Source organism: Panicum virgatum, chromosome 2N (assembly GCF_016808335.1).
Source record: "Panicum virgatum strain AP13 chromosome 2N, P.virgatum_v5, whole genome shotgun sequence".
Taxonomy (NCBI): Eukaryota; Viridiplantae; Streptophyta; class Magnoliopsida; order Poales; family Poaceae; genus Panicum; species Panicum virgatum.
Genome location: NC_053146.1, coordinates 66,987,630 through 67,006,631, shown reverse-complemented (window position 1 = coordinate 67,006,631; position 19,002 = coordinate 66,987,630). Strand labels below are relative to the sequence as shown.

General features: G+C 49.7%; 3 protein-coding genes across 3 annotated transcripts; 1 reads left to right on the top strand and 2 right to left on the bottom strand.

Annotated features, from left to right (window-relative positions):
* The first annotated feature begins 8,754 nt into the window (after nucleotides 1–8,754).
* LOC120661976 (heat stress transcription factor B-4b-like) lies at nucleotides 8,755–11,651 on the top strand. Its single transcript, XM_039941010.1, has 2 exons — nucleotides 8,755–9,409; nucleotides 10,743–11,651. Exons 1-2 carry the CDS (start codon nucleotides 9,152–9,154, stop codon nucleotides 11,397–11,399), a joined length of 915 nt encoding a protein of 304 aa, XP_039796944.1. The 5' UTR covers nucleotides 8,755–9,151; the 3' UTR covers nucleotides 11,400–11,651.
* Nucleotides 11,652–12,442: 791 nt separating this feature from the next.
* On the bottom strand, nucleotides 12,443–15,915 carry LOC120661975. Its single transcript, XM_039941009.1, has 6 exons — nucleotides 15,547–15,915; nucleotides 15,192–15,281; nucleotides 14,870–15,103; nucleotides 14,624–14,726; nucleotides 13,625–13,854; nucleotides 12,443–13,109 (listed from the first exon to the last, which is right to left on the bottom strand). The coding sequence occupies exons 1-6, from the start codon at nucleotides 15,867–15,869 to the stop codon at nucleotides 12,899–12,901; spliced, it is 1,191 nt and encodes a 396-aa protein (XP_039796943.1). The 5' UTR covers nucleotides 15,870–15,915; the 3' UTR covers nucleotides 12,443–12,898.
* Nucleotides 15,916–16,910: 995 nt separating this feature from the next.
* LOC120659021 (peroxidase 2-like) lies at nucleotides 16,911–18,148 on the bottom strand. The gene has a single exon (XM_039937102.1). The coding sequence runs from the start codon at nucleotides 18,146–18,148 to the stop codon at nucleotides 17,120–17,122; it is 1,029 nt and encodes a 342-aa protein (XP_039793036.1). The 3' UTR covers nucleotides 16,911–17,119.
* Between the last annotated feature and the right edge of the window lie 854 nt (nucleotides 18,149–19,002).

The following is a 19,002-nucleotide window of genomic DNA, read 5'->3' as shown; positions in this document are numbered from 1 at the left end:
GATCTTTCTATTTTTCATCGTTTTGTTCGCCGTCGCTTCTAACATTGTGTGCATGCTAGCTGGGACCAAAGGCCTTGTTTTTGTTTGGTTCAATAATGCTGGTTGAAAAGTTGGGAAGAGAGGGAATCAGGAATGTTTGTTTGCTTGCACATTGATATGATATTAATGGAAGCAGCAGCCTTGCCTAGCTTGCATCGCAGCAGCAGCAGCATCACACACACCCATGCATGGCTGGATGCAGACGCAGGCGCAGGTGCAGATGCAGCAGGGGCTGTGGCCTGGGAGGCCGGGAAGGCAGGCAATGGAAAACGATGCTGTGTGTGTGATTAGATCAGTAAAATAGTGTAAAAAAAGTTCATATCGGACACTGTGACATATTGTAGCATTTTTCGTTTATTTGTGGTAATTGTTGTCCTATCATGACCTAACTAGGCTCAAAAGATTTGTCTCGTCGTGTACATCAAAACTATGCAATTAATTTTTTATTTATCTACATTTAATGCTCCATGTATGAGGTAAAAGATTTAATTTAATAGATAAATAGTGAAGTTTAGAGAGAAATTTTGGAAGTGAACAAAGCCGCTAGAGTGCTGGAGCTATTGCATTTGCAATATTGCATTGCGCCAGGCGGCCTCTGGCGGATCGATCGATGGATGGTCATAACTCACTCCATCCAGGCATGCATTCATCACTGCACGACGCCCTCTCTCTCTCTGCTGGGTCGTCGGCTGGGCCGGGGTCAGCTGTTCCATGGAAGTCACGGGGCTGCCTTGAAACTTGCAAGCAGGCGGCAGCAGCACGAACAAAAGTATCCCTCGGTCTTCACAGCCACAGTGATCATCGAGGCCAGGCCACAGCACAGCTTAGAGCTAGTAGGCATGTCAGCAGTGCGCAGGTGTGGGGAGAACAATTTGGTCACTAAATACCATGAGGATACGGGCCGTGCGGCGCAATTATCTACGCTTAGTTCCCCTTCTTCTCTGCCGCGCCGTCTACGGATCGGAGCGGAGGTCGGGAAGTGGATTCCTCTTCCTCTCCTCCGGTCCAGCAGCCGTGGCAGCAGCTGCGTGCGGCGTGCTCTGATCACCTGCTGGCTCTGCTGCTGCGGCGTCTTTTCTCTTTTCCGCGTCCACGTCCTCCCTTTTCCCCTTCTTTATTTGTAGTGAAACGAGCCCCCGTGCCTGCCTGCCTGCGAGGTATATGGGCTCGCTCGCTGCTGCCATGCCAAGTGTTCTCCTGTATGTTCCATCACGTCAAATCGCCGATGGATCGGCGACGACGGGCAGCGGAGGAGGACATTCACGGAGACTCGCTTTTGGATGCAAGTGTTGAACGGCTCCTGTTCACCTCGCTATATATGAAAAGCGCCCGGCCGGACGATACGCTACAGCGACATGGTAGCTAGTATTGTTGACGATGCTCCTACTAGATTCGAGTAGGACGGCACCTTTTAAAGAGAGGTAAGGTTTTTCCCCCCCGCTGATTATAGCAAAGGTAATAAAGATGGGAATGTATCGGGTGGAAACCACAATTTTTGTGAAAATCCGTGTAAACCACGGCAAAAAAACTGTCTAAATTCATAAAAAAATCACACGTGTAGATGATATGATGATACACAATCTTGTAAAATATCATGTCCAAACTCGACTTCCTTTATGAGATATAAAAATAACAATTTTGAAGCCAGAAAAGCTGTCCAGATGATTTGCTAGAAATTTGTTATTTTTATATTTCACAAACGAAGTCGAGTTTGGACAAGATATTTTATAAGGTTGTGTATCATCATATCATCTACACGTGTGATTTTGTTTGAAGAATTTAAATGACTTTTTTGTCGTGGTTTGCACGGGCTTTTATGAAGGTCGTGGTTTCCACCAGATATGTTCCCAATAAAGATTTACTCTACATTCTTTTTAGAAAAAAAATATGAACTATTTAATTGCAATTTATTTAATTTTGTGCTCTAAGGCTCTAACCCTGTTTTATTTCTAGGAAATTTAATACAAGATCAAATGCATATATATTAGAGAGGAAAAGATGAATAATATTGAATGGTGGTTGTCTTTTTTCTTTGGCAGGGGACACGGGCGATGACAAATGAATTACCCCAATACACTTGGAGTGAAACGCCTTTGGGCACCCGTCACAGCATATAAAACTCCCATCGATCTCACAAAGATAACACTAAGTTTTCACGGTTTCACGTGATTGAATCAGTATAGAGATATAAGTACCAATTGCCATAAAACTACTCATTTTAGGACCCACATGTCATTGTCATGCACCGGGTGGCTCCTAGCATGCATATATATATATATATATATATATATATATAGGCATGACATTCTAATTCATGGAAAACCGTAGAAGAAAGAATATGAGTCTACTAAACCCTTTATGTTCACTCTAGTTTTCTACCCTCAACTCACTGCTAGAAAAAGGGGCTATAGTACCGGTTGGGAGACCCCCTTTAGTACCGGGTGTCCCAACCGGTACAGCCTCTCCGGTACTAAATGAGTGCCATGTTAGTACCGGTTGGTTCAACCGGTATTAAATGCGCCACCAGAGAAGAAAAAATGCATGTGGTTGTGAGGATTCAAACCCACAATCTCTAACCTCGCGTATAGCTTTCATACCATCCCACCTGTGCACCACATGTGACTACGTACGAGATGCTTTCTTTTTGAAGTAACCATAGATGCATATTTAGTACCGGGCTAAAGACGCCGACCGGTACTAAATGTCACCCTTTAGTACCAGTCGGTGTCATTGACCGGTACTAAAGGGCGACATTTAGTACCGGGCCGAAACACCAACCGGTACTAAAATGTGATTTTTAGTACCGGGTGGTGTTATGAGCCGGTACTAAAATGGCTTCGGTGGCTTACAAATTTAGACTCGGTACTAAAATGGCTCCATGCCAACTTTAGTACCGGACCAAATGATGACCGGTGCTAACATGTAGGGACGAAAGGCCATTTTTCTTGTAGTGTGTCATTTATTTATTTATTATTTTTTTTAACCTAGCTCAAATTAAGTTCAAGTAGTTTAGGGTGATATGATGTATAGATGTAAATATTTCTAATGGATAAAATAATATTTAAACTCTAACCAATATTTTAAATAGCGGGTGTCGGTACCCTACAACTGGGGTACCCACTCCTACTGTGCCAAGACTCGCGTAGTTATCCGTAACTACGCCCTAAGGAGCTGAGCAGCCGGACTCCTGGGTTCCGACTCCATCTCACCGGACCAACGGTCCCGGACCCGCTTCCCGTTTGGGGACGGGTCCGGTGTCACCACGTGTCCCAGAGGTGGAAATGCTCAGCACCTGTGGCCGCGGACCCGGACCCCCGCAGGCGGGTCCGGGACCTCCACGTGCCATCCGGACTCCCGCAGGCAGGTCCGGGACCTCCACGTGCCATCCCGGACCCCCGTGAGCTCTCGGCTCAGCAAGCTGCTCGGGTGGGGTCCGGAGCCGCCACGTCACGCAGACGCGGGCGCGGGCGCCAGCCTTCCGCTGGAAGCTCCATCACCCACCCGCATTAAGTGCGAGTGGTTGAGGCGGGATCTGCTGCCTCTGGGCACGGGGCAGCTTTTGTCAGTTACCGTCGGTACCCCAGGACTGGGGTACCCCCTCTTGCTGTGACTAGGCAAGAGCCTTTGTAGTCATCCTTGACTACAACCAAACAGCCGGACCCCTGCAGTCCGAAGTCCTGTCCTCCCGACAAAGGTCCGGACCTGTTCCACGGCCGGGGAAGGTCTGGGAACGCCACGTGTCCCAGGAAAAACAGGCGCTCAAGCGCAAGCAACCAGGGCTCCGGACCTCCCAAGGAATCCGGGCCCCCGCGGGGTCCCGGACCCCTCATAGGGTCCTGGATAGCAACCGGACCCCTCTCCAAGGGAAAGTTTGGACGCCCCGCCTCAGGGTGGTCCGGGGCCGACACGTGTATGAAGTCCTTGGTCTCCATATTGAGGTCCACCTACCTTCGCATTCATTGCAGTAGGTGGACATCCACTTTGATATAGTGGAAGCCGAGGCGTTTGACTGACCAGGGGGCACTATTGATCGCGTATTACCAAGGCAGTGGAGCCGATGGCGCCGCCCATGCCGCGTCTGCCAGTCTGCCGTAACAGTCGGATACGACGGCTCGGCTTCACCCATTATGACGCTACATAATAGCCTCAGCAGGCCACGCCGCAAGCTACGCTACTCCAACGGGCACCTAGCTGACGGAACAAGAGAAGACCCCTGTGACAGGAGAGCAGCAGTACGCATATCGAAGGAAAGATTCGCTACCACTGTAGCCGCATTCACGTTGGGCCCACCTGTCGGGGCATCGACGTCCTATGTATCCGCTCCCCCTTGATCTATAAAAGGAGGGAGCGCCGCTAGAAAACCTCAGGCTGGGCAAGAGCCAAGGCCAGCAGAGGATAGGTTCATTCACACAACCAAGACAATACATCTCCCAGTGGACGTAGGGTATTACGCTCCGGCGGCCCGAACCACTCTAAATCCTGCTGTGTTCATCGTGTTCTTGAGGAAGATTGATCTAAGACTAGCTAACCCCCGAGTACACACCCTCTGGGCTAGGGCGGGTGCCTTCCGCCACCCGGCCGTGGTTTGCAGCACCACGACATTTGGCGCGCCAGGTAGGGGCGCTAGCTGGTCGCATTTCATCATCTTCTTCGTCCCCATGGTTCGCGTGGACGACGTGGAGATGACGGAGGGGGTGGCGTCCTCCACGCCACATGCCTCTCGCGTTCCTGCTCCAGGGGCAACTGTGCTTGTGGAGCAGCCACCGTTGGCGGCGGCGCGCGCCGCCCGCCGGCAAGAGTCAGGGCACCCGTCAAGGGCCCCCTCACAAGCTGCGAGCGGCGGAGCGACAAATCCCAGCTCACAGCATACCTCACTCATGAGAGGAAGCCCGCTCCGGCGGAAAGCCGACTCCGGTCGCACCAAGCCCGCTCCGGCGGACTGCCGACTCCGGTCGCACCAAGCCCGCTCCGGCGGAAAGCCGACTCCGGTCGCACCAAGCCGCTCCGGCGGAAAGCCGACTCCGGTCGCACCAAGCCCGCTCCGGCGGAAAGCCGGCTCTAGTGGCTCTCTCCGGCGGAAAGCCGACTCCGGTCGTACCCCCGACTCTACATCTCTGTAAGTCCTACTCTTAGAGGCCCAGCAGGGAATAAAATCTTTTCCTTTGTAACTATGTAGTACTTCCGTGTGGTCCAGTCCGGTGAGCCTCCCCCGTGGAGGGGTCCGGACCTCTGCGAACCAGGTTCAGGGAAGCGTATTCACCCTCCGGGGAGGTCCGGAGCCGTGTAGCCGCTTAGCCTGGTTCCGTACCCTAAGCCTGCATGCTCTACCTCCCTAGGGTGAGTACCGTAGTACCTAAGACTGGGGGCCCGGAGGTCCGGACAGCTCCGGCCTCATAAACCCGTGTTCTGGCTTACATCGCACATCTCATGTACATCTAGTTATAAAGGAAAAGTTTATTCTCAGTTCGCCTCTAAGGATGTTACATTCCAATTTCGATCTACGCATTCTGTTTGCGCTAACCCCCACGTGGCTTCTTACTCTTGTGCGGTGATTGTGGTCCGAATTGAGTTGGCTAGTTAGTGACTTAGCTCGAGACCCCTCATGGAAGAGAGGGGTTCGGACCCCTGGGAACCTGCAGGTTCAGGGAAGCGCACTCATTCTCCGGGGAGGTCCGGAGCCGTGTAGCCGCTTAGCCTGGTTCCGTACCCTAAGCCTGCACGCACCACCTCCTGTGAATGAGTGCCGTAGTACCTAGGACTGGGAACCTGGAGGTCCGGACTTTCTCTTAACCTAAAGGCCGGCCCCTTGAGCTTCGTTCACTGAACCTAGCTATCCATCTCAAAGGATTACAGCCAACAGGATTTGGGACCCGTGGGCACGCTACTAAGCATCTACCTTGAGTCATGTGCAGGTCCAAACGTGATGATGCAGCAGGTGACCCAAGGGATGGACGATGCAGGGCAAGACCCTTGCGGCGCGCACCGCTGGGTGCCAGAAGCAGCCAAGTTGCTCACAGTAGTGGCCCCACCTGCGGGTTCGTTGCCTCTCCCGAGGCGGGCCCGGGGGCCACTGTCGGTACCCTACAACTGGGGTACCCACTCCTACTGTGCCAAGACTCGCGTAGTTATCCGTAACTACGCCCTAAGGAGCTGAGCAGCCGGACTCCTGGGTTCCGACTCCATCTCACCGGACCAACGGTCCCGGACCCGCTTCCCGTTTGGGGACGGGTCCGGTGTCACCACGTGTCCCAGAGGTGGAAATGCTCAGCACCTGTGGCCGCGGACCCGGACCCCCGCAGGCGGGTCCGGGACCTCCACGTGCCATCCGGACTCCCGCAGGCAGGTCCGGGACCTCCACGTGCCATCCCGGACCCCCGTGAGCTCTCGGCTCAGCAAGCTGCTCGGGTGGGGTCCGGAGCCGCCACGTCACGCAGACGCGGGCGCGGGCGCCAGCCTTCCGCTGGAAGCTCCATCACCCACCCGCATTAAGTGCGAGTGGTTGAGGCGGGATCTGCTGCCTCTGGGCACGGGGCAGCTTTTGTCAGTTACCGTCGGTACCCCAGGACTGGGGTACCCCCTCTTGCTGTGACTAGGCAAGAGCCTTTGTAGTCATCCTTGACTACAACCAAACAGCCGGACCCCTGCAGTCCGAAGTCCTGTCCTCCCGACAAAGGTCCGGACCTGTTCCACGGCCGGGGAAGGTCTGGGAACGCCACGTGTCCCAGGAAAAACAGGCGCTCAAGCGCAAGCAACCAGGGCTCCGGACCTCCCAAGGAATCCGGGCCCCCGCGGGGTCCCGGACCCCTCATAGGGTCCTGGATAGCAACCGGACCCCTCTCCAAGGGAAAGTTTGGACGCCCCGCCTCAGGGTGGTCCGGGGCCGACACGTGTATGAAGTCCTTGGTCTCCATATTGAGGTCCACCTACCTTCGCATTCATTGCAGTAGGTGGACATCCACTTTGATATAGTGGAAGCCGAGGCGTTTGACTGACCAGGGGGCACTATTGATCGCGTATTACCAAGGCAGTGGAGCCGATGGCGCCGCCCATGCCGCGTCTGCCAGTCTGCCGTAACAGTCGGATACGACGGCTCGGCTTCACCCATTATGACGCTACATAATAGCCTCAGCAGGCCACGCCGCAAGCTACGCTACTCCAACGGGCACCTAGCTGACGGAACAAGAGAAGACCCCTGTGACAGGAGAGCAGCAGTACGCATATCGAAGGAAAGATTCGCTACCACTGTAGCCGCATTCACGTTGGGCCCACCTGTCGGGGCATCGACGTCCTATGTATCCGCTCCCCCTTGATCTATAAAAGGAGGGAGCGCCGCTAGAAAACCTCAGGCTGGGCAAGAGCCAAGGCCAGCAGAGGATAGGTTCATTCACACAACCAAGACAATACATCTCCCAGTGGACGTAGGGTATTACGCTCCGGCGGCCCGAACCACTCTAAATCCTGCTGTGTTCATCGTGTTCTTGAGGAAGATTGATCTAAGACTAGCTAACCCCCGAGTACACACCCTCTGGGCTAGGGCGGGTGCCTTCCGCCACCCGGCCGTGGTTTGCAGCACCACGACAGCGGGCTATAGCGGCGCTATAGCGGCTTTGCGAAGCCGCCACTATGACAACCCTAGTAGAAAATAGCGCGCTAATAGCTGTTTGAGGATCCTGCCGCTACATTCTATAGCTCGCTATTTAAAACATTGATTCTAACAATTCGTAACTAGCTTCAAATCTCTAAACATGTCTTACTTATACTGAGTAAAGTAAAGTAGAACATGATAGCGCTTATTATCACCAAACTAGACCATTGTTGGATCCCCTCTTTGTCTCTCGTGCAGTTCATCATGTAAATTAACCTATAAATAAACAACACACAATAATTTATTTATTTATTTTTGAGAACATGTCACGAGAGTTATAGTTTATTTCAAAGTACAAAATCCATAGTATGAGGAAACAAAACGAAAAATGCTTTTTGTTTGGCCACACCAACACAACGGCACCATTTCATCTTAATAAAATTACTCTCGATTATTATTCACGCTAAAATTTAGAAATGAACTGTTTAAGTATCGAGGATTGAAATATGAACCATCTGACAGTTAAGTTGAAAGGTAAATCGAGCTAAGCTGAAGGTTGCATGGATGTGCTTTTTCCCTCGAAAAAATGATTTTGTATGTTAAATCAGCGTCATGACATCTTTCTCTTCCAAATTAAGTATCTAAAAAAAACCAATGGCGATCGAGAAGGTGCCGCTGCGCCTTATGTTTATGCACAATTTGTAATAGTATAAACGCGTAATGTACATCGCTAGATCTTCTGGCTCGAAGCAACACGTATGCCCTAGCTTTGAGTAAACAAGCACAGATGGAGGAGGAGCGGAGCGACATGAGCGAGGCTGCGAGGGTAACGCCAAAAGAACGACCTAGCAGCAAGCAGCAATGGAAGAGACTAGCTGGTGATGAGCTTCTCTCTCCTCGCAGGCCGCAGCCATACCACGATGCATCTTCTTCCGTTCTTCTCTCCCACAGCTAGCTAGCTAGGCTATCACAGTGGAGCAGACAGAGCACCCTGCACTGCTCCTGCACAGATATCCATGCATATGCATATATAATGATGAGTGAGAGAGAGGGGATAGGGCAGGGGTCCAGGCAGAGGCAGTGGCCTGACCCACACGAGAGAGAATATTTGAAGGGAGGAGCTCGTGGGGTGTGTGCGGGCGCATGTGTTTATGTGTGCGAGTGCGAGACAGTGAGACTGGAGGTAGAGCGGCAGCCTTTCTCTCTCCTCTCAGTCTCAGCTCCCTCTCTCTCTCTACCACGCACATTCTCTCTCCTCCACTCCTGCAGCCTGAGGCCGCGGCCGGCTCCATCTCCATGGGTAGCTACTAGCTTATATTGCAGCTCGGCCCTGCGCCCTCGCTCACCTCCTCCTCCTCCTCATCTTCTTCTTCTTCTTCTTCTTCTTCTTCTTCTCGTCCTCGATTTCTCCGTGCCGAGCTACACACGGCTGAAACAAAGAAATCAAGAGAGAGAGAGAGGGCCGGCCGGGGGCGTCTGAGAAGAATCATATATATCGATCAGATCGATAGCTTCCGATCCGCGGCCATGGCTTTCCTGGTGGAGCGGTGCGGCGAGATGGTGGTGTCCATGGAGAGCTCGCCGCACGCCAAGCCGGTGCCGGCGCCGTTCCTGACCAAGACGTACCAGCTGGTGGACGACCCCTGCACCGACCACATCGTGTCCTGGGGCGAGGACGACACCACCTTCGTGGTGTGGCGCCCGCCCGAGTTCGCCCGCGACCTCCTCCCAAACTACTTCAAGCACAACAACTTCTCCAGCTTCGTCAGGCAGCTCAACACCTATGTAAGCTTTGCTTGCTGCATCTGTTCTTGATTCTGTTCTGACTACTCTGTGTGTTATTTGACTTTGTTTTATTTCCTTCTTGATATATATATATGTGTGTGTGTGTGTGTGTGTGTGTGTGTGTGTGTGTGTGTGTGTGTGTGTGTGTGTGTGTGTGTGTGTGTGTGTGTGTGTGTGTCGATCCATCTTGATGACACAATCAAGATAATGGACGGAGACTTCGTCTCATTTTATTTGTTCTAGCTGGGTTTTTGTTTGGTCAATGCATTTGCCGCATGTCTAGCTAGATTGTTATTGCTTGTGTAGTGTTTCCTAGAAAGTGACAAGCTAGCAAGCAAAAGCTTTTGGTACTCTTTTTCACCGGATTTGGTTGCGCAATGTCTATACTGCGTGCTGTACTCTGCGGCAGGATGGGAAGGCATGCATTGGTGTGACCTGCCAACTAGCCCGTCGATTTCTTGCTCCCCTAGCATGTGACAAGAGGCAGGAGAGCGAGCATGCATGCATTTAATTTGTGGTTTGCACTTCTCTATCTTGGGATTTCTGGTTGACTTGCTGAAAGGGACTTTCCTTAATTTTCTTCGATTATTCAAAGGAATAACTATAAGGTTTTATCCTTTATTTAGAGCCTTAAAATCAAAATAAAATATTTATTTATTTGATTCTACCATGATACTGTTTGGGTATGTACTACTGCCTGCTGCTGGTCCTTTTTGTATACTTCTTGATCTGTTTCTCCACTTGACCTGATGGGAATAATCTTCTCCCCCACTTTCTTTGAGCTAGTCTCAGCAACCACACTGACCTGATGGGAATAACCTTCTCCCCCATTTTCTTTGAGCTAGTAGCAAATCACAAATGTGCATGCATTTATAACACTAGGGTTTTATGAATTATGAACATGCAAAGAATCAAGAATGTATACATGCATGGAATCCTTTATTTGTACCAGTACTAGTCTCACACACCCAATCACTGGGAAAAGATTGGCACAAATGAAATACAGAGAGAGAGAGAGAGAGATACCCTATGGTATCCTGTGCCAACAAGTATATACCATGCATTACCACCCCACATGACGTGACTAGCAGTTGACCGCACAGTAGCACCCACATGCACACAGCAGCTTTGAGCATTCATCGTCTACCACACACCTCTCTTGATGTGTACGTTCATCTGCCATGCATGGTAGCTGCAATTGCAATGTGCTGTTGTGCAACAGTAGTGTCTTCGTCGAGCTAATTGAATTGATTCCTCATTTTGTACCAACACAAACTCATTATTGCAAGAAAAAAATGCTGATTTTTTTTGTTTGCTGCTGTGTGTGTTGCAGGGCTTCAGGAAGATCGTGGCAGATCGGTGGGAGTTCGCCAACGAGTTCTTCAGGAAGGGAGCCAAGCACCTCCTCGCCGAGATCCACCGGAGGAAGTCGGCGCAGCCGCTGCCGACGCCACTGCCACCGCACCAACCCTACCACCACCTCCATCACCATCACCTCAACCCCTTCTCCCCGCCACCCCCGCCTCCGACCCAGCCGGTGTACCACTTCCAAGAAGAGCCCGCCACCGCGCACGGTGTCCACGGCGGCAACAACAGTGACGGCAGCGGCGGCGGCGGGGACTTCTTGGCGGCGCTGTCGGAGGACAACCGCCAGCTGCGGCGGCGCAACTCGCTGCTGCTGTCGGAGCTGGCGCACATGAAGAAGCTTTACAACGACATCATCTACTTCCTGCAGAACCACGTGGCGCCGGTGACGAGCCCCTCGTCGGCGGCGCACGCGTCCCAGCTTCCCAGCGCCGGCGCGGCGTCCTCCTGCAGGCTGATGGAGTTGGACCCGGGCTCCCCCTCCCCGCCGCCACGGCCGGAGGCGGCGGACGCCGATGACGGCACGGTGAAGCTGTTCGGCGTGGCGCTGCAGGGTAAGAAGAAGAAGCGGGCGCACAGGGAGGACGGCGACGACGACCATGAGCAGGGAAGCAGCGAGGTCTAGCCGCCGGCCGGGCGGCCGGGCGGCTTGCTCTCGTGTACATATAGAGATCAGATCAGAGAGGAGTAGTTGCATCCCTAGCTCGCTAGCTAGCTAGGCTTTGGTAATTTCTTTTGAGTGCGTACTGCGTACTAAGAGATTAATTTGCAAGGGATGCAAGCTAAGTGTTGATTAGTCTGATGAGTAAAACTAACAAGGATGCATGCTTGGCGTTCATGGATGAATGAAATCAAGTAGTTGGAGAGGCTTGCACCACCTGATGTGCTCATCGTCTTTCTGGCCGTGCGTGGAGGAATATGGGATTGACTGTGCTTTGCTGATGCTCTCTTGCTCATGAAAGGACTAGTTATTAGGCTACTTCAGTTGCTAAATGCATGGCAGTGTCCAAATAAATATTTCAAGTCTCTTGTTAGTCTTTCTGGAAGAAATAATCGATTGCTGATGAAAATCTACCAAAAGTCCTTCTGGTGTATCAAATCAAATTAATCACTTTTGATACGCATTGCCAACCCCCCACGGATCGATGCACCTCCAGCTCCGGCGATGCATGCATGCTCGAGGGAGCTTAGTTAGGGTTCACTGTAAGTCACTAGCACACCGTGCTCAGGTAAAAAAGAAAAAGGGAAAAGGAAAGGCACTCCCTGCTACATATCATATTTATATTATTGCCGTCGACAGGAATTTTTTATATTGCTGAAATAACTTTTGTACTCCCTCCGTTTTAAATTATAAGTCATTCTAAGAATCTTGGAGAGTCAAAGTTTTTCAAGTTTGACCAAAATTATATAACAAGATAATAACATTTATAATACTAATTAAGTATCATTAGATTCTTTGTTAGCTATATTTTCATAGTATACATATTTGATGTCATAAATCTTTGTGTTTCTCTCTATAATTTTGGTCAAACTTTGAGATGGTTTGACTCTCCAAGATTCTTGGAATGACTTGTAATTTGGAACGGAGGAAGTACATCTATCACTGAACAAGGGTAAACAAACATCATATATATCAAAAAAAAAATTGATCCAAGATGCTCAACATTCTATTCTATCTTCCAGGAATGACAAAGCACAATTGATCATAACACAAGTACAGTGCAATAGCAGCAAGCCAGCAACATGCATGGTAATGTGTCTCAATGGTTGACAGCTAGCTAGCAGTAACATGCTATACATACACAACTGTTTGGTACACAGATGTTAATAAACATAGTCTCCCACCACCAAGTTAAAAGTTTAAAAGAAAATGAACAAACCAATCTGGCACTATAACTGAACAAAAAAAAAAACAGTGTGTACAAGAGCAGTCATATCTGAACCTATTTTCGAGCTGACTTAAGATAAGATATGCTTATATTGTTACCCTTTTGTCATAGTATAGTATATAATGCATCCATCTCAAGTCATTATGTCATCTCACAAATCGTAAGTACTCGGTCATCTTTGTGAAACCTTTAAGATCGTAACACTGTTGCAATGAAGCTGTATCTACCAACACTGTCAGTCATCTGTATAAACTGGTTTTTGCCAGTCTTTTGTATTCTTCTTAGGATTATCACAGAGAGCAATATCCTTGTCAAACTCTTTCATTGTCTTCACAAAAGTCCTGGCACCTTGCATTATCAACCTTTCCACCATGAACAGCTGGTAATTGTTCTCAATTATCGGATCCAATATACTGCTGAAGTTAGATGAATATGCTAGCCTGTACCTGTATGCACAACATGTCACCATAAGAGACACAAGCAATGTAATTCTCGCAGGAGCACATGCAAATGCTGTATTTCTCACTGCTATGCAGATATTACTTTTTATCGACAGTCCATGGTGATTTCCATGCGAAAGATGAAACCATCCATTACACGTGACAAATTTAAACATTCGAAATATAGTGCATAGGTGATTACTCAGTAATGCAGTTCCTGAAATAACAGGAATCATGAAGCCTTGGTCAAGCAGGAATACTTATGAGCACCAGGCTCAAACCCTGTCCCGAAAGGGTTTGGTATTCCTAAATCTGGGGGGGGGGGGGGGGGGGGGGTTCTCCCATGGCTAGTTCTTTTTTTACCAGGAATACATCACTGACATGTGGGTCCTGGGGCTATATGTCAGTGCGTGGAGGGATATGCCCTGGAATATTGAATATACACCATCGGAGTGACGTCTCAACAATTTTTTAATGTATGAGATGCATATGCAAGAGTACATATAATGTGTTACTCTTACCTGTCTGATAGAGGTGAAAAGAAGCCTGGGGTCCTTTCATTCGAGGCAATGAAAAGTGTGCGACCTGGTTGAATCCATCTTGCAATTCTTTTCTTGATAAATTCAGGGCGAGTATCTCTGTCAAGATGAGGATGAAGACTTCGCTCAACACCAAATCTATCTTTCCTATTCTTCAGTAGGTCACCGCGTCTAACATGAATGGCATCATAGTCACCAAGTATCTCTTTCATCTGAAGAAAGTACAAAAATTTAGAGGCAGAGAATAGGATGCTCCGATGCTGTATTGAATAAGTCAATATTAGTAAAAGGATGTTGAATACAAGGGAGATTAAGTTCTCCTTGAAAAGCCATGCACAGACCACCAAAGGAAGGTAGCAAGTTTCTTCTACAAAATCCATTTCAGAAAAACAATACACAACCTTGTTTTTCAAACAAAAAAGTTGTACGACATAAAAGTAGTTTTCAAAATTTCTTTAACATGCCACATCCTATTCTGAGAATAAATGTAGCAAGCATGACATGTCATGATAGCTTCAAATGAAAATATACTGGATGAAGTAACCATTCGGCAGCTTGCTAGCAAGTTTAAACAGGCAGACTGGCAGAGGCCAGGTGCTGCCTGTGCCACATAACATGGTACATTCAAATGATATAACTATACTACAGCAGAGTATAGGAGAAAAAGCTGTATGTTCATAACACGACGTGGAAACATCAGTGTTTCGAACTGGGAATCTGACAAAAAGCTACTCTGGTAACTGGGTACATTGAATTACTAATGTTATTGTTTTCTCAATCAGGCATCAGTCATGAAGAGATGAATTTCCACATGACAGTCAATGATGGGCTAACAGAACAACATGATTCAACAAATTAGCACATAACAAATGTAAGGAATAAGATTTTGAGCTAAGAAAGACAGTGGCAAGGTTATTTTCCTAGTAGGTTGGTTAAAATATTCGTTGAACTAAACAGAAGTCAATCTCATAATGACATTACCTTGTTCGCTGCATCCCTAAGTTTCTTTGTTGCCATTGTCGGCAGGAAAGTGTATGGTAACATCACAGAGCTACGCTTGGTCCGGTCCTTGCACTCCATAAACCTGAACTGCAATGATGATTAAAGTCTACTACCTGAAGTTTATGCATTACATGATCGACATGATTAACTGTTACTATGACCTTAATTCCCGGATGCAGGTAACATGGTATGGACTCACAGTGAGCTAGTATAATTATTCCTTACCAAGCAAGAGGACTTGCTGTGCGATTTATGAGGAGAGCACTTGAGTAATTTGGATTTTCTTTGAGCTCAACTCTGCTAACTCCCTGCACATCCACCACACCAGCCTCTCCTAGTTTTGTACTTCTTGATATTATCTCGTACCACGATCTTGGATTATCCAAAATAACAGGTACAGTTCTTGACATGAGGTCTAAATCATATAAAGAATCCATTGCACAAGAACCCGTTTCCCATCTGTGAAGACATTGATTTCAAGTATTAGGATCACTTTCAACTATAGAGCAGAACTGTATATGTAGATAAGGTGCTTAAGAAGCAAAACCTTGGCTTTGAAGTTGCGTTGCTTGAGTGAAGGATCCCCTTTGTATTATGCACTGAACTAAGGCACATCTTTGAAGGCATGACGAGAATCCTGCAGAAGAGAGCCATTGAACGTGAGCACAAACCCACATAGCACATAATTTGGCCATACTGAAAAAGTTACAATTGAACAGAGCCCCCTGTTTCATTGCAATCTGCCTCTTATATCTTCTAACTGGCCTAAAATTTCGATGCAATTTGGAATCCAATAGATAAGGAGATAGTCAACAATCATGAACCCATTTCTGGAGCCAAGAGCCACCTAGCGACCTCAATGCGGGAGGAGCAGAAGGGGACGAAGCGACGAAGCCAATTACCGGTCGAGGAAGAGGGCCTCCTCGAGCGCGCAGCGGAGGCTGGACTCCTGGTGGCCGAGCCCCGCGCAGGAGCCGCAATGCTTTCCGGGGCAGTCGATGCGGGTGCCCCAGTACAGGTACTTCCGGTTGCCTTCCCGCTTGTCGACGTCCCGGGGCGTGAACCCCAGGAAGGTCAGCGTGTCCGTGAAGGACAACGTGTCAGTGAGGGACAGGAGGCACAGGACGGAGACCGCCACCGCGAACGTTATCGCCGCCAGGAGGGCCCTCTTAAGCGGCAGCGGCCCCTGCCTGCGGCCGCCGGTGATCCGGGGATGGATCGCCATGGGAGGTGAGAAACCGCTCTCTATTTTTGTGGGAGAAAAACGAGGAAGAAGATGAGGAAGGTGTCTAATGTAATGGGCCGCCGTATGGGTTCCGCTACGGCCCACTAGTGAAGTTTTTGGGGCTACCTTTTGGCCCATATCACCTTCAGCAGCCTATGCGCAATTCCATTCCTAAAGAGTCGTGCATCCATCCAAATACCTTACCGTGTCAAAAAGAATGACATTTATTTACTCTGAGTTCCAGTAAAATCACACTTTGTAAAAGTACTCTGAAGAGCAGAAGGGAGGAGATGAGAGAGGGAGGATTGATATGTGGGGTCCATCGCCACGTCAGCACCACATCAGCAAAACCATTGTGAAAACCAGCCAGGGGTGTTTTGCTCGGTTTTAGGAGCTGAGGGGGGGCAAGATGTTTGATTTTATAGTTCAGAGGGGGTAATTCAGACTCCTTGACAAGTTCAGAGGGTAAAATGGACTTATTTCTTTATGGAATGAACTCAGTCGATCCCTCTGAAGCTGGCAACCAATATCTCTGTGCTCAGAGACAACCGAAATGGCCAATCGACGGCCAAAGTTCTTGTGTTCAAAAATTAGCATATCTGATAATGATGTTAGCTACTCCCTCTGTTCTAAATTATAAGTCATTTCAAAAATCTTGGAGAGTCAAACTATTTCAAAGTTTGACCAAAATTATAGAAAGAAACACAAAGATTTATGACATCAAATAGGTATACTATAAAAATATAACTAACAAAGAATCTAATGATACTTAATTGGTATCGTAATTATTATTATTTTTTTGTATAAATTTGGTCAAATTTGAAATTTTTTGACTCTCCAAGATTCTTGGAATGACTTATAATTTGGAACGGAGGGAGTAGCTTATTTGTGCTTTGTGTTCTTGAAATTGATGCTCATTTGTTACAGAGTTAAACGTTGATGGCACTGCCGATTAGATCAGATGTAAGTGGATGCATGCACACGGAACTTTGTTCAATCATCTCATCTTTGATCCATTCCACTATTCCAGTACATCTTCTGGAAGTATAATTCAGCACAAAAATCCAACAACCTCATCATCTGAAACTGCAACGAAAGAATCAAGCCACGTGCATGTGCATGCTTCTGAAGAAATAATCGCAACAGGCCGGCCAATAAGATGCTAGTTGCAACATGAACGGGTTAATCGAAAGAAAGAAAAAAAAACTGCAGGTGGCGACTTCTCGGAGTCGTGGAATGTTGGTTGCACCTTAGTTGACCATGCGGCAGTTCTTCCTGATCTCGCCGTTGTCGGCAGTCTTGATCTCGATGGCGGCCATATTGACCATGGCCTTGGCGAACTTCTTCTCCCACCTCCCGCGCACGAACGCGTTCTCCACCACCTTCCTCGCCGTCTGCGTCGACGCCAGCAGCGCCGCGTCGGAGTTGAAGAGCACCTTGTGGTTGAGAAGGTTCTTGTAGTACTGGTTGTCGAGCTTGTCGGGGGTGACGATGTCCTGCACCACCGTGGGGTCGTTGGTGAAGTTGGGGTTGGCCGGGCACTGCCCCTTGAGGGTGGTGGCGAGGCCCGGTTCCATGTCGGACGGCGGCGTGGAGATGCGGTCGGAGAAGGACGAGCAGTGGGAGCGGCCAATGGTGTGGGAGCCGGAGAGCACGACGAGGTCGTCGACGTCGAGGCCCTTGACCCTGAAGCTGTCGACGAGCTCCGTGAGGTTGAAGGACGGCGGGGGCAGGAAGGCGAGCGTCTCGTTCTCCAAAGACACGCGGCCGTCGAAGCGCCCCGCGGGGAGCCTGTAGTCGACCCTGTAGCCGCTGAGGAAGAAGGCGGCGTCGCGGGCGGCGAACTGGACGACGTCGGCGCAGGAGACGACGTCGGGGCAGTACCTCTCGAGCGCGGCCTTGGCAGCGTCGATGACCTCGAAGCCGCGCAGGCTGGGGAAGTTGGGCGGGCCGAGCTTCTCCGGGCGCGGGTTGGCCGGCGTCGGGTCCAGCAGCACGGAGGCGTCGCAGCCCTGGACGAAGCAGTCGTGGAAGGCCATGCGGATGAGGCCGGCGCCGAGGCCGGGGTTGAGCATGGTGGCGTCCCTGACGGCGTCCCGGACGATGACCTCGGCGGGAGGGCACGAGTTCTTGTAGAAGCCGAACTTGAGGCGCGGACGAGGAGCCGGGGCGGGCGGGGATGGGCTTGGAGTTGGAGGATTGCCATAGGACGAAGCCCCTGCCGCCGCAGCCACGGCGCCGAGCAACGCAACCAGGATCAAGACGCCAAGCCCGGCCATCTTCTGGTGTCTGTACGTGCACGCCGTTGCTTTGAAGAACTGAACTTCATCGACGTCTACTTATACACACGGCACGAAGTCTTCTTGTCTTGACAATGTTGATGATGAAGGGCATGCATGTTGTATAGCTCGATCATCCGGCCGGGATGCACGCGTTGGGAACATGCTGACACAACTCAGCAGTGTTTGGGAACCTGACACAACTCAGCATTTGATCGAGATTTTGAACCCTCTGACTTTGTGGGGTACCAAAACCAGGCAGGCACCATGTGGACACAAAGTGGGGGCCGCGGTGCTTCCTATCTGGCAGGATGTCGCGCACATTCCTAACAATAATTCCTATCTGAACTATGCTCGGCTATTGCGCAGAGTCAAGTTCTTTTCAGTTAACTACAGGCTCACATTGGCAGCAATAATGTAGGGTCGCAAGCTAATCCTTTTGCTGCATTTATAGATGGTCAAATGGGTTGGGTCATATGTGCCACACTAGGCACGACACGAAAAAAAACCATACCCTAACCCAGCCCAACCTACGACCAATATGGTCAGTGCCGACCCGACCCGATGCATAGGGTCGTGTCTTGGTCGGGACCTAGACCCATAGTGCCGACCCTGACCCGACCCGACTAATGTGTCCAACCCAATCAAACACGACTAATTTTGTTTCTAGCACAATTTGATCCATTAGTAGCCCATACTTCCCACCCAACCCTAAATCCCTAATCCACATCCATCTCTCCCTCACTCCCTCGCTCCATGCCTCCACCCAGCCGCCAGTCTCTTTCTCCGCCACCGGCCAGCGGCCACTCTCTCTCCCTCTCGTCACGCCTACTCCCCGCCGGCCCGCCCCTTCA

Excerpts from the sequence above, each read along its gene's own strand:
- LOC120661976 (XM_039941010.1), top strand. The coding sequence starts at position 9,152 with ATGGCTTTCCTGGTGGAGCGGTGCGGCGAGATGGTGGTGTCCATGGAG. Across the intron at positions 9,410-10,742 it reads TCAGGCAGCTCAACACCTAT|GGCTTCAGGAAGATCGTGGC; the intron begins GTAAGCTTTGCT and ends TGTGTGTTGCAG.
- LOC120661975 (XM_039941009.1), bottom strand. The coding sequence starts at position 15,869 with ATGGCGATCCATCCCCGGATCACCGGCGGCCGCAGGCAGGGGCCGCTG. Across the intron at positions 15,104-15,191 it reads AACGCAACTTCAAAGCCAAG|ATGGGAAACGGGTTCTTGTG; the intron begins GTTTTGCTTCTT and ends ATGTCTTCACAG. Across the intron at positions 13,855-14,623 it reads TTAGGGATGCAGCGAACAAG|ATGAAAGAGATACTTGGTGA; the intron begins GTAATGTCATTA and ends TACTTTCTTCAG.
- LOC120659021 (XM_039937102.1), bottom strand. The coding sequence starts at position 18,148 with ATGGCCGGGCTTGGCGTCTTGATCCTGGTTGCGTTGCTCGGCGCCGTG.